The sequence below is a fragment of the Nycticebus coucang genome, chromosome 16 (genome assembly GCF_027406575.1).
Source record: "Nycticebus coucang isolate mNycCou1 chromosome 16, mNycCou1.pri, whole genome shotgun sequence".
NCBI lineage: Eukaryota > Metazoa > Chordata > Mammalia > Primates > Lorisidae > Nycticebus > Nycticebus coucang.
Window position 1 is genome coordinate 70,512,170 of NC_069795.1, and position 14,201 is coordinate 70,526,370.

Below are 14,201 nucleotides of genomic sequence, written 5' to 3' on the forward strand. Positions count from 1 at the left end.
TATAGAAATGTAATTTGGTTCAATGATGAAAACTAAACAAGGAGAGTTTGGGTATCATTGAGAGAATTATTAGATGTCTTAAAGGCAGCAACTGATATTTAGATAGAAGTATTTGGAGACTCAGGATACATAAAGTTGATTGCATTTAAGCACCCTTAAGCAAAAGCAATTTTATGAAAACTGTCTACCTGCTAGTCTATGGACTAAAATGAAAATGACACATAATAAAAGTATCATCAAACTACATCAGATGATATAGAAGACTGGGATCTTGGTAGCAGAGAAGATGGGAACCCTCTTTTACTTTTCTCCTTTTTCATTACATTATAGACAATAGAAACAAATAGGGAATACTGCTGTGCTTGCTACTCCTTTTCACTGACAGTAGAAGTAAACTTGAAATTGATGGATGCTGTCTTCTTGCTACACATATCCATTAGGAATGAATGGAGCTAATTTTTCCTCATAAATTCTAGGCCCACTAATCTCTTAGCACCTTGTATTTGTAGCAGAATTTTCCACATTCTCTCTCTCTTTTGCCTGGAATAATCTTCCTTCCCATTTTCTTTTTGTTAACATCTTATCTGTAAGAATCTCAAGCCAGATATTACTTCCTAGTTAAAAAAATGTTGGGTGGCTCCTGCAGCTCAGTGAGTAGGGCGCCAGCTCCATATACCAAGGCTGGTGGGTTTAAACCTGGCCCCGGCCAAATTGCAACAAAAAAATAGCCACGCGTTGTGGCAGGTGCCTGTAATCCCAGCTACTCGGGAGGCTAAGGCAAGAGAATCGCCTAAGCCCAAGAGCTGGAGGTTGCTGTGAGCTGTGATGCCACAGCACTCTACCAAGGGCGACAAGGTCAGACTCTGTCTCTAAAAAAAAAAGTCTCTCATTATCTATACAATTTGGTCAAATATCTTAGTATAGGGTCTCATATGATCCACATTCCTCTTTTTGTAGCCTTTGACACAAATGAATTTGTGTTGATTTCCATTTGTTGTTGCTTAAAGATTGTCTCTCTATTATTAGACTCTAGTCTCTATGAAGGAGGAACCATTGAGCAGGATCTGAATAAATTTTTGTTGTATAAATCATAATCTGAATTCTACTTTCCATGTAACTTGTATATGTAAGAACCAGAGTTCTTTTTTATAATAATTTGTAGCATATAATCTCTCATTATTTTCTAGGGGGTGCAGTATTTTGGGCCATAAAATCATCCTAATTGTGAATTATGACTAGCTGCCCTATTTATCAACATCAAATGTACTTTTTTACCTCATTGGATTCAACTTTTCTTTCTGTACATGTATCATATTAGTTGTTTCTTTTTACATTGTTTAATGTCTGACATCCACTGCACTTTTAATACATACTTTCTTAAGTATATATATTTATTTTTCATTATAGATTTTTTATTGTGAAATTTGCATAACATAAACATTACCATTTTATACATTTGTATACTTTTCATTACCTTATGTATGTATGCAAATTATTTTGTTTGCAAATTTTTATCTAACATTTTACATTCTTTAGCACCATGTATTAAAATCTATGTCACATTACCATTTTATTGGATATTATATAAAATTTCATATGTTAAAAACTGAACATATTCTCTTTCCCTCCAAATAGTATCCTTACAGCCATGTTGAATGTTAAATAAGTTGTAACTTTGGAGTCCTTTTCAAGTTTTTTTTTTTCTTTTTGTTATTTTAAACTTAATCCTCAACATGAAAGCAAGCATTAGCGCTTACAGTTTTTCTTCTTCTCAATTTCTTGGATTTGTATCTTCATTTCTATTTTTGTAGCAACTAGTTTACATTTTACATTCAATTCTTATTGTAAATTTGTTGTTGTGGTCTCTCTTGTCAATATCTTTTTACTTTTTCCAAGGTACTAAAATAATTTTTCCCAAACATTTTCAGTATATTGTTCATATTGTCAGGAGCCTATTGTTGTTATCCTTGATATTATCAAGTCCCAAGTTGTAGTTCTGGTCTTCAAGGTAATCTATTTTTCTTACTTCTAACTTTTTAATCTCAATAATTTCTATTCTGAAACAGGGCATCTCTGATCCATCTTGTTTAACCTCTATGTTGTTTACTAAATGTAGCTTGCTCCTGTGCACCTAATTTTGCATATATAACAATTTTTATATGAGATACCATCTGCAAGATTTCAGATTGACAGAAAAAGAATTCAAACCAGCAAGCACTGCCCCCATATTATCTGAGGATTGGACTAAATTCCTAACTCCTTATAATATTGTGAGATTATTCTTAATAGCCACCCCCACCAAAATAAAGCTCATTGTTATTAGAAGTAATGTGATCACCCAGACCAGAACAGAAGTGGCATGGAATAATATCCATTTCCTCCTGGTGCACTCCTGTAGTTAGTTCTAAATAGCGACAAGAATTTTTAATTTGAGTCTGTACTCAGGTTTTGTAAGTTTTATTGTAAGCTTGAAGATATGAAATTGTTGCATCCATAAATCTTCATTCTAACTACACTGTCTAGTTTACCTAGGAAATTATCTTTAAAACATGCTCTCACACAAATATGTGCCCAGATGCAATAACACACATTTTTCAATTACATCTGTAAAAAAACTAAAAACTTTAAAATTGCCTATATATAGCCTCCTTATCTTAGCCCATTTTGTGTTACTGAAAGTAATACCTGTGGCTACATAATTTATAAATAAAAAATGTTTATTCATCTCATGATTCTACTAGAATTATAATGGCTAGAAAGTCTAAGGTTGAGCATCTGGTTCTGGTGAGGGTCTCAGGCTGCTTCTACTCATGGCAGAAGATGAGGGGAAGCCAGTATGAGAATCATATGGAAAAACAGGAAAAAAAAATGATTGGGGGGGCAGGGCAGTACTACTCTTTTTAACAACCAGCTCTCACAGTAACCAAGAGTAAGAATTCACTCCTGAGAGACCAGCATTAATCTATTCATAAGGGATCTATTTTCATAACCCAAACACATCCCATTCAGCTCCACCTCCAGCATTGAGGTCACATTTCATCATAAGGTTTGGAAGGGACAAACATCCAAAGTATAGCACTTTCTTTGAAAAACATCACAAAATTTACTGATTTTATATATATATATATATATATGTTTATTTATATATAAATATTTAAATATTTAAAGATATACATAAAATGCTTAGTTGATATAATTGGTATAATGTTTTCAGCTTAATTTATCTATCCATACTAGCAAAGATGAGTCACTGTCAAATGCTGGAATTAGGGGAAGAAAATGAATTTGAGTAAAATTCTATAAGTATTAATATTATATTTTAGGGGGAGAAAATGAATTTGAGTAAAATTCTGTAAGTATTGTTATTACATTTTATATATAACTGTTTTAAAAAGAGCACTCTTTTTCATATGACTATATTCTATTGTGCTCAAAACACAATTAAGTGAAATTTATAATTAATATTTAGAAACATTTTAGGGTATACTTTATCAAAATTATTTCATGATTTTTTTATCTTTGCAAAATGACATTAATATATTGCCTTTCTCTGTTAGTTTTCCGATCTTTGAAAATCCATATCCCATGGACATTCATGAATCACCAGTTACATGCACAGCATACTTTGCTGACTGCCCTCCAGATTTGATTCTAGTGCTCTATTCTATAGGAGTCAAGCATAAAAAGCAAGGATACAGTAATAAGGTAAAAGTAGAAATTATAAATAACTTTTCTTATATTCATATTACATGATCATATTTTTTCTTGTTATTTTCCTTTCTTTTTAAAATTTTATAATATTACAGGGTATACACATTTTGGTCACATAATTTGCTTTTGTACATTTTAAGTCAAGGTTATATGTATGCCTTTCCCCTAGAAATTGGGCATTGTACCTGTTAGGTGTGAATTTACCCATTCCTCACTGCCACCATCCCTTGATATACATTACATTTTACTTCCATATGTGTTGACTTTACATGTAAGAGAAATTGAACTAAATTATTTCGAAGTCATAAAATAACAAATATTAAAGATATAACTTCTAAAATTCAAGTCTCCTAAATGTTACATAGCTTTAAATCTGAAGAAATATAAATTTTTCATATACTAACTATATACTAAGATATACTTATCTATCATGTAAATTTATGTACTAAGTATGTACTTAAACTAACACATATGAATCATACACTATAACCTTTAAATATATATATTTTTTTTTTTTTTTTTTGCAGTTTTTGGCCAGGGCTGGGTTTGAACCCGCCACCTCTAGCATATGGGGCCAGCGTGTCACTCCTTTGAGCCACAGGCGCTGCCCCCTTTAAATATTTTAGGTGGAGGATTATGTGTTAAGAAAATCAAACCATTTCTTCTTATCACTTATTAATCAATAGTTTAAGGGGCAAATTGTGTTTTGTTTTTGTTTTCTTTCTTGAGACAGTCTCACTTTGTCATCCTTGGTAGAGTGCCATGGTATCATAGCTCATAGCAACCTCAAATTGTTGGTCTCAAGTGATCCTCTTGTCTCAGCCTCCCAAGTAGTTGGGACTACAGGTTCCCGCCACAATGCCCAGTTATTTTTTAAAGATGGGTCTCACTCTTTCTCAGACAGATCCTGAACTCCTGGGTGCAGGCAATCTACCTGCTTCAGCCTCCCAGAGAGCTAGGATTATAGGCATAAGCCACCATGCCTGGCAGGGACATAATTTTTAAAAGTCATTTTTTGAACAACATTCTAGAATTCCTTTTTGTGATATTTACTACAAGACTCAAATATTTTCAATTGTAACAGACCATCTATTAATTCTATTATTTTCCCAGGGCTGGCGAATGGACAACTCTAAGAGTCACTATTTACAAAGATTCTGTGTTAAATGGCACAACCATACTTTGATGGTACATGTGGTGATGTTGTATTTGTAGAATTAAAAATACTTCTGAAGTTGGGCTTGGTGGCTCATGTGTAATCTCAGCACTTGGGAGGCTGAGGTAGGTGGATTGTCTGAGCTCATGAGTTCAAGACCAACCTGAGCAAGAGTGAGACCTCGTCTTTAAAAATAGCTGGGCGCTGTGGCAGGTGCCTGTAGTCCCAGCTACTTGGGAGGCTGAGGCAACAGAATTGTTTAAACCCAAGAGTTTGAGGTTGCTGTGAGCTGTAATGCCACAGCACTAGGCCAAGGGTGACCAAGAGAGACTCTGTCTCAAAAAAACAAAAAAACTTCTGGCTGGGCACAGTGGCTCACACCTGTTATCTTAGCACTTTGGGAGGCTATGACATACGGATCACTTGAGACCAGGAGTTCAAGATCAGCCTGAGCAACATAAAAGACCCTATTTATACAAAAAAAATTTTTTTAATTAGCAAACTGTTATGGTGTGTGCCGGTCATCCTATCTACAGGCTAAGGTGGGAGAATTGCTTGAGCTTAAAAGTTTGAGGGAATAATGAGCTATGATCACAACATTCTACCCTTGCCTGGGTTATAGAGTGAGAATGACAATATTGGTTAAATTCTATATTTTTAGAGGAGATAGAATTGTGCGTTTAGAGGTGTTTGTTCAATGAAAATTAAAAGATTGCTATGTATTCATCCTTGATTATTTTATAGCTATTTAATTTTAAGTGAACCTTTTATCATTATTTTAAAATATTTCATTTTAAACATTCAAAAAAAAAAAAAACTCACATACTCTTCTTGGATAATTGATTTAGGAGTGGCCAATCAGTGGAGGAGCTTGGAACATCGGGGCACAAACATATCCTGAAATTATTATTACTGGGTAAGTGGAATGTGTATGTGAGTTAACAGTTCATCAACAGAAAGATGTTTACTGAATCTTAACATTTTTCCATAATTTTGTTCTATGAAGACTAATAGTTTAGATAAAAATAAAAATATAAGGAATAGCTTCAATTCAAAGTTTGTAATCTTGGTGGAAGACAGATCAAAACACTGAAAACATAGAATTATAACAAAAAAATATATAAATTATATCCCTAAGAGGAAGTCAAAAGGAGGAAATCATGAGAGATTAGTCAGAGAAGTCTTCATGTAGAAGTAATAGAATATTAACTTTAGGACAGCCCTTACCAGCATCTACTGATTCCTGCATCTAGGAATCACTGTTCTTTATCTTCATCAGGTAATTATTTAAAGTATGCTTTGAAACTTAAACCAGAAATATCACTGCTTTGTATCACAACCCACTTCATGTTCTAATATTACCAATGAATAAGAGACATAGCTAAAGATAAATATGAAATGTAAAATATAATAAGTAATCTTCTATGGGAAGATAGAATAGAGGTATTTTTCCCTGTTCTCTAAGTATAAGTGAAAAACCCTGGGTATGGTATGTAAAACAAACATAAAATGACTGAGAAATGTGGAGAGCATTGGACTGGCTAAGGCCCCAACTCTCAAAGAACAACATGGTAGTTAGTTCCCTAGGTTCTCTTTCTTCCTCATATATCCCAGAATTGGAGCTAAAGAAGCTAATAATAAGACTATGAATGGGAATAGACCAAAAAAACAAACAAAAAAACTCAACAAAAGCTATTTCTCTTTAACCAAGGAATGAGGAAAGGGGAAGCCTATGAAGATAGAAACCTTTTAGAAAATAATCCCTCTACTTGGGTTAAACCCTCCCCCCACCCGCCACCCCCACACACACCTCTCTAGCAAAGGCTGAGTGGAGAACCTAGACTTTTATTCTCATCAAGCTATAACAAAGTATTCCATATTCCCCAAGTGTCACAGAAAGCAAAATAGGGAGCTAAGATTTTCAATTCTGAGTGAAACTTTTCCCTTGTGGGGCCACTAGAGACCAAGTGAGAAGCCTGAATTCCCACTTTGCCCAGCAGTAATAAGGAGATACCATTTTCCACCTCCACCCCTGTGTCAACAGAAATCAAGGGAAGAAAGAGAGAAGAATGGGACTAAAAAGTATTAAGGAAAAAGTGGCTGAAAAATTGCCAAATTAATTTAATGTGAACCTACAGATTGCAGAAGCTCAGCTAAACCCCAAGAAATCCATATCAACATACAATATAGTCAAATGTCTGAACACTAAACACCAAGAAAAAAATATTGAAAGCCACAACAGAGAAATGACACCTAATTGTAAGGCCAAACCAATTCTAATGAGAGAAGATTTTTTTCATTAGTAACATTGGAGGCCAGAAGGAATCATGAATATTTTTTAAGTGCTAAAAGAAAGAACTGTTGACTCATAAACCTACACCTAGTGAAAATATTCTTCAGGAAGACAGAGAAAACAAGATGTCAAATAAAGGAAACTAAGAAAAATTGTCGACATGAAACCTACCATTAAAAAATTGGCTAATGGGCGTGAGCACAGTAGCTCACACCTGTAATCCCAGCACTTGGGAGGCTGAGGTGGGTGGATTGCTTGAGCTCAGGAGTATGAGACCAACCTTAGCAAGACTGAGACCCCCATCTCTAAAAAATAGCCAGCCATTGTTGTGGGTGCCTGTAGTCCCAGCTACATGGGAGGCTGAGGCAAGAGAATCGCTTGAGCCCAAGAGTTTGAAGTTGCTGTGAGCTGTGATGCCACAGCACTCAACCAAGGGCAACAAAGTGAGACTCTCTCACAAAAAAAGAAAAAAAAATGGCTAAAGGAAATCCCCTACAATGAACGAAAACAAAAAAAAAAAAAATAAGAAATCTTAGAGTACCAAGAAAGAATACAGTGACAAAAAGTATGGATAAATACAAAAGGATTTCCTTCCCTTGGGTTTTCAAAAAGTATATTGTGGTTGAAGCAAAGACTATAATAATATGTTTCATGTAGTTCTAAATGTTTATAAGGAAATAATATCACAGTTATATATGGGAGAGTATAAAAAGATGCAAAAGGTATTAAGGCTCTCATATTTTTCTTGAGCTGGTAATGACACCAATAGGCTGTCATAAGGTATGAATATGCAATATAATACCTAAATAAACTACTAAAAAATTAGCCAAAGAGATGCACTCAGGAACATTATTAACATATCAAAAATGGAAGTACTAAATTCAATAAGAAGGCAGAAAAAGACAAAACATGAAAATAAGTAAAAAGCATTAAAAAATTAAATGGCAAAAAAATTAAATAGCAGACATAAGCCCTAACATATCGATAATTACATTAAATGTTAATGGTCTAAATGCAACCACCTAAATATACAGATTGGCAGAGTGGATTTGAAAACATGATCAATTATATTCTTTCTACAGTATACACACTTCAAATTTAATAATATAATAGTATGGACAGGTTGAAAGTAAAAGATAGAAAAAGCTATGGAAAATAATTGGTGGAGAGTGATGTTAGCAAGTCTCACAATAGAAAGCCATAGACTTTGTTCTCCATAGATGCACTAACTTTACAACAATATATGGTCAAAAAAGCCTTTAAAAATTCCAGAAACCATTTAGGAAGTTGTACTCCAGGAAAGCTCAAAGCCAAAACCAGCCACATTAAAATGGGCAAGAAAAGCAGTGTCATTTCGACCACATCAACCCCTTTTCCAAGCTGGCACAGCTCACAAACAGGAAGTGCAACTCATGGCTTCTCCATTGGAAAAGAAAGGGAAGAGTATAATTTACACCCAGTGTTCTGGATTTACCAGGCTGCCCACAAAACTAGTTACTGTCTCACCTGACTCAGAACACTAGAAGGGAACTGTCATACTTTGGCTGCTAGGGAGCAACTGAGAACAAGAGAAAGTTTAATGGCTGATAACATCAGAAAACCTGCTAAACTACAGACAAATACTGAAGACAGCAAGACTATAAGCAGTTTGAAAAACAAACTGGCAAACTTTTCTAATTGGGAAATTACATGCACAAACCTAGAGAAGACACATCCTCATAAAATGTTTGAGAGGCCTTCAGTATCTCTATACTTGTGCTGATTCTTAAAGGACTTCCCATATTAAGTCACTCTATAAAGCAGTGGCTTTTTTTCAAATACAAAAATTCAAAAATAAGGCAAAAAAAGAGACAGAAAATGTGGCCCAATCAAAAGAAGGAAATCAAACATCAGAAACCTACCCTGAAGAACTGGAGATCTGTGAATTACCTGACAAAAAATTCAAAATAATCATCATAACAAAGCTCAATGTATTAGAAGGCAAATAAAAAACTACACAAAATCAGAGAAATGGTGCATGAACAACAGAAGAGAATATCAACAATTTGAAACTATAACAAGTTCTGGAGCAAAAAAAAAATGAATTGAAAAATTATTATAGTGTATCAACAACAGACTTGGTCAAGCTAAAAAAGGATCAGCAAACTTGAAGACAGATCATTTGAAATTATTGAGTGTGAGGAACAAAAAGAAAAAAGAATAGAAGGCCTAAGGGACTTATAGGAACACCTTCAAGTGGGCCAATCTATACATTATGGGATCTTAAGAAGAGAGAGATAAAGAATGGAAGGCTCAGTGGGTAGGGTGCTGGCCCCATATACCGAGGGTGGCAGGTTAAACCTGGCCCTGGCCAAACTGCAACAACAACAAAAAAAGATGGCTGGGCGTTGTGGTGGGTGCCTGTAGTCCCAGCTGCTCAGGAGGCTGAGCCAAGAGAATTGCTTAAGCCCAGGAGTTGATGCCATAGCACTCTACCAAGGGCAATGGGGTGAGACTCTGTCTCAAAAAAAAAAAAAAAGAATGGAACAGAGAAGTTATCTGAAGAAATAATGCTGAAAACTTCCTAAATCTGAGGAAGGAAATTGACATCCAAATTCTAGAAGCTTAAACAATTATGACTAATATGAACATAGGCTCATACCAAGACACGGTATAATCAAACTGCCAAAAGTCAATGATAAAAAGAAAATCTTGAAAGCAGTATTAAGAAAAGCTCTCATCACCTATAGGGAACTATCATAAGACTATCAGCAGGTTTTCAGTGAAACATTGCAGACTAGAAGGAAGTAGGATGATATATTTAAAGTGGTAAAAATAAACAAAACAAACACCCACCAACCAAGAACACTATCTCCATTATGACTGCCCTTCAAAAATAAAGGAGAAATAAAGACCTTCCCAGATAAACAAAAACTGCGAATGTCATCACCACTACACTTGCCTTACAAGAACTGCTAAAAGAGTTCAAGATGAAACAAAAAGACCTTAGAAACAACACCAAAGCGTACAAAAACTCTAACGTTGTCGGGTGAAGTTACATTTAAGATAAAAAGAGAAAAGTTGGGTGGGGTAGAGAGTAGAGAATAGAGAGCTGGGTGGGGGAGGAGTTGTGGATAGTGGGAGAAGGAGGAGATGGTGAATCACTTATAAATGGTGCCAAAGCAGGACCTGAAATCTAAATTCCAGGAGGGTGAGTGAGTATTGTGCTTTTATGGGCTCCTATCTTTATGAAGCAAAGCGTGTAAAGGTTGCCATAAAGGACAAACAAGTGAAATATTTTATACTTTATAGTTGTTGGAATAAAAATTGGGATGAATGAGTACAAGAGAGCAGAGTACTCAAATATGTGGATACCAATCTACAGAAACAGTTGAGAACTTCAAAAAGCCAATCAGGAGCAATATGCAGAGGGGAAGATGAGAGGGGATGCCCCAGGAAAGAAGATACCTAGTTTGCATCAGAAAAATGTTGAAGTGAAAACAAAAAAGAACAAACAGAAAACACCTGGAAATAGAGATGGTGGCACTATCAGTGAGACAGCTCAACATCCTCTGAAGAATAGGGCTCTGGTAGATCCTTCTGCTGAAAATGAAGAAACATTCATGAACAGAATTAAAGTTAAATATTCCTGAAGAGTTAAAACCTTGGCTTGTTGGTGACTGTGACTTATTTACCAGGCAAAATAGCTCTTTTATCTTCCTGCTAAGAAGAATGTGGATTCCATTCTGCAGGATTATTCAAATTACAAGAACTGTTACGGAAAAATAAAGTTGTAGCAGGGATATACGAATACTTCAATGTCATATTGGGCAGTTACTCTACAAATCTGAGAAACCACAGTATACTGAAATTCTTGCAGATCACCCTGAGGCACCCATGTCCCAAGTATATGGAGCATCACATCTACTGAGATTATTTGTGTGAATTGGAGTGATATTGGCCTATACACCTTTGGATGAGAAGAGCCTTGCTTTATTACTGAATTAATTTAATTATCTTCATGATTTCCTAAAGTACCTGGCAAAGAATTCTGCAATTTTGTTTAGTGCCAGCAATTATGAAGTAGCTCCTCCTAAGTACTATTATTCAGTGCCAAAGCTGTGTAAGAGATATTCTCTCTCACTCACGTATGTTTGGATTTCTGTAACATGTTTTTGTTCTTAGTCTTTCTCTTGTACAAACGATGTACTTTGAAAATGTTAGTGTATAACAGAATTGGTGTTTGTTTTGTTTGATTTTAAACAGAGAAAATAAAAGGGGTTATAGCTCCTTAAAAAAAAAGGTAAAATACAGATTACTGTAATACTGTAATGGTGGTATATGGTGATTACTTTTACTTATGGTATAGAATTTAAAAGTATGTAAATAACTATAAAACATGTTAATGGATATAAAATATAAAAATATATGTAATATATGACATCAATAACATGAAAGAGGGATTTAACATAGGGGAAAAAATGAAAATAAAATTACAAAGTTCAGAAAGGAAACATAAAACTGTTGCTACTCAGAAATAACATGATTCTTCATGTAGAAATTATAAATCATGATCTAGTGTCATTTATCCTAGAATTGAAAGAATATTTCCACATATAAAAATCAGATGAGATAATAGACATATTAATAGAATAAACAACACATAATTATCTCCCTTTACAAAGAAAAAGCATTTGACAAGGCTGAACATCTGATCATGGTTTAAAACACCACCACCAACACAGAAAACTAGAAGAAGGGAACTTGCTTATCCTGGTAAAGGGGCTTTTTCAAAACCCACAATTAACATCAGACTCAGTGGGAAAAGACTGAAAACTGTCCCCTTGAGATCAAGACCCAGATAAGAATAGTCACTTTTCCTACTTATATTTCATATTGTAGTGGAATTTCTAGCCAGATAAGTGAGACTATAAGAAAAACGTAAAAGATATCCACAATGGCGGGGTGCAGTGGCTCACGCCTGTAATCCCACTGTGGGAGTCTGAGGAGGGAGAATTGCTTGAGCTCAGGAGTTTGAGACTTGCCTGAAGGACAGTGAAACCCTGACTCCTAAAACGAAAAACCCAGCCAGGCACCATGGCAAGCCTATATAATCCCAGTGACTTCCGAAGGCTGAGGCAATGGGATTCCCGCAGCCCAAGTCTGAGGTTTTAGTGAGCTATGACGCCATTGCACTCTGTCCAGTCCATAGGGTAGGACTCTGTCTCAACAACAACAACAACAACAGCAACAAAGGAAAGAAATAAAAATAAAAAATAAGCAAGGAATTAAAAAAACAAAATAAAAGGTATCCACAATGAAAAGGAAGAAGTAAAACTATCTCTGTTTGCAAAGAACAATCTTCTATTATATATAGAATATCAAAAAGAATGCACTGAGAAACAGTTCGGAGCTGATAAGTGAAGTCTGAAAAGTTATAGTATACTATGTTAACATAAAATCAGTTGTGTTTCTATATATAAATGACAAAAATTTGCAAAGGAAAATAAGAAAGTAATTCCACTTATAATAGCATCAAAAAATATTTAGGAATAAATACCATTTCTTTCTTAAAGAAATGAAAGACTTGTACACTAGAAACAAAAAAATATTGCTGAAAGAAATTATTTGTAAATAAATGGAATGACATCCTGTCATTAATATTGTTAAGATGGCAAAATCACCCAAAGCAATCTATATATTCACTACAATTCTTATCAAAAACCCATTTTCTTTTTTGTAGACAGAATTACCAGGGATCCCAGATAGTCAAAATAATTTTGAAAAAGAGCAAATTGGAGGACTCACACTTCCTAATTGCAAAACTTCTACCCAGCTATAGTAACCAAGTACAGTAAGTCACTTACTGCCCATAGGTTTTAGAAACTTCAACTTTAAGTGAAATGATGTACAACAGGTAATCAGATCATGTCATTTCATTGTAAAGTTGGTGAAGAAAAATGGTTTGTTATGTACTGTTTCCTTAAAGTCATAGTTTCTAAAACCTATCAGTGGTGTTAAGTGAGGACTTAACTATATAGCACTCACATAAAGTTAGAGATATAATTCAATGGAATAGAATTAGGAGTCTTGAAATAAAAACTACACATCTATGGCTTATTGAATTTTGATAGTGAACCAAAACCATTTAATAGAGGAAAGAATAATCTTTTCAACAAATGGTGCTGGAAGAACTGGATATTCACATGCCAAAGAATAAATTTGGACCCCTACCACACCATATACAAAGTTAAATTGAATCAAAGACCTAAATTTACAACTAAAACTATAAAACCCAAAGAAGAAAACAAAGGGATAAACTTTCATGACATTCATTTTTGCAGTAGTTTCTTATCTATTATACGAAAAGCGTAAGCAAGAAAAGAAAAAAAGATAAATTGGTCTTTGTCAGGTGAAAAGATAACCCTGAATGAGTGAAAAGATTTGAAATCATATACCTGGTAAGAGTTTACTATCCAAAATAGGTTTAAAAAAAAAAATCCCTTAGGGTGGCACCTATGGCTCAAGGAGTAGGGCTCTGGCCCCATATACTGGAAGTGGCAGGTTCAAATCCGGCCTCAGCCAACAACTGCAAAAAAAAAAAATTCCTTAGAGTTCAACAACTAAAAGACAAACATATCAATTTTTTAAAAATAGGCAAAGGACTTGTATAGATGTTTTTCAAAAATATAATTGGTATGCAAATGGCTAACAAGCACATGAAAAGATGCTTAAAATCATTAGTCAATAGGGAAATGCAAATAAAAGCCACAATGATATATACCACTTCATACTTACTAGAGCAGCTATAATTTTAGAAAAAAAAATAACAAGTGTGGAGAGAATATGAAGAAATTGGAAATCTCTTACATTGCTGGTAGGAATGTAAAGCAGTGCAGCTTCTGTGGAAAGCAATTTGTTAGTTCCTTAAAAAGTTAAACAGAATTAGCAGACAACCCAACAATTTCACTTGTAAGTATATGCCCCCCATTATTGAAAGTAAGCTTTGTACGTCAGTGTTCATAGCACTGCTACATATTCACAATAGCCAAAAGGTGGAAA

General features: G+C 34.5%; 1 protein-coding gene and 1 pseudogene across 1 annotated transcript in view; both read left to right on the forward strand.

Annotated features, from left to right (window-relative positions):
- Window positions 1-14,201, forward strand: part of STXBP5L (syntaxin binding protein 5L) — a 412,846-nt gene that overhangs the window by 220,777 nt on the left and 177,868 nt on the right. The window contains exons 13-14 of the mRNA XM_053565493.1: window positions 3,558-3,705; window positions 5,716-5,783. Of these exons, the coding sequence (XP_053421468.1) occupies window positions 3,558-3,705; window positions 5,716-5,783 (216 nt within the window). The remainder of the gene's footprint in view (window positions 1-3,557; window positions 3,706-5,715; window positions 5,784-14,201) is intronic.
- On the forward strand, window positions 10,311-11,324 carry LOC128568067 (mortality factor 4-like protein 1; annotated as a pseudogene).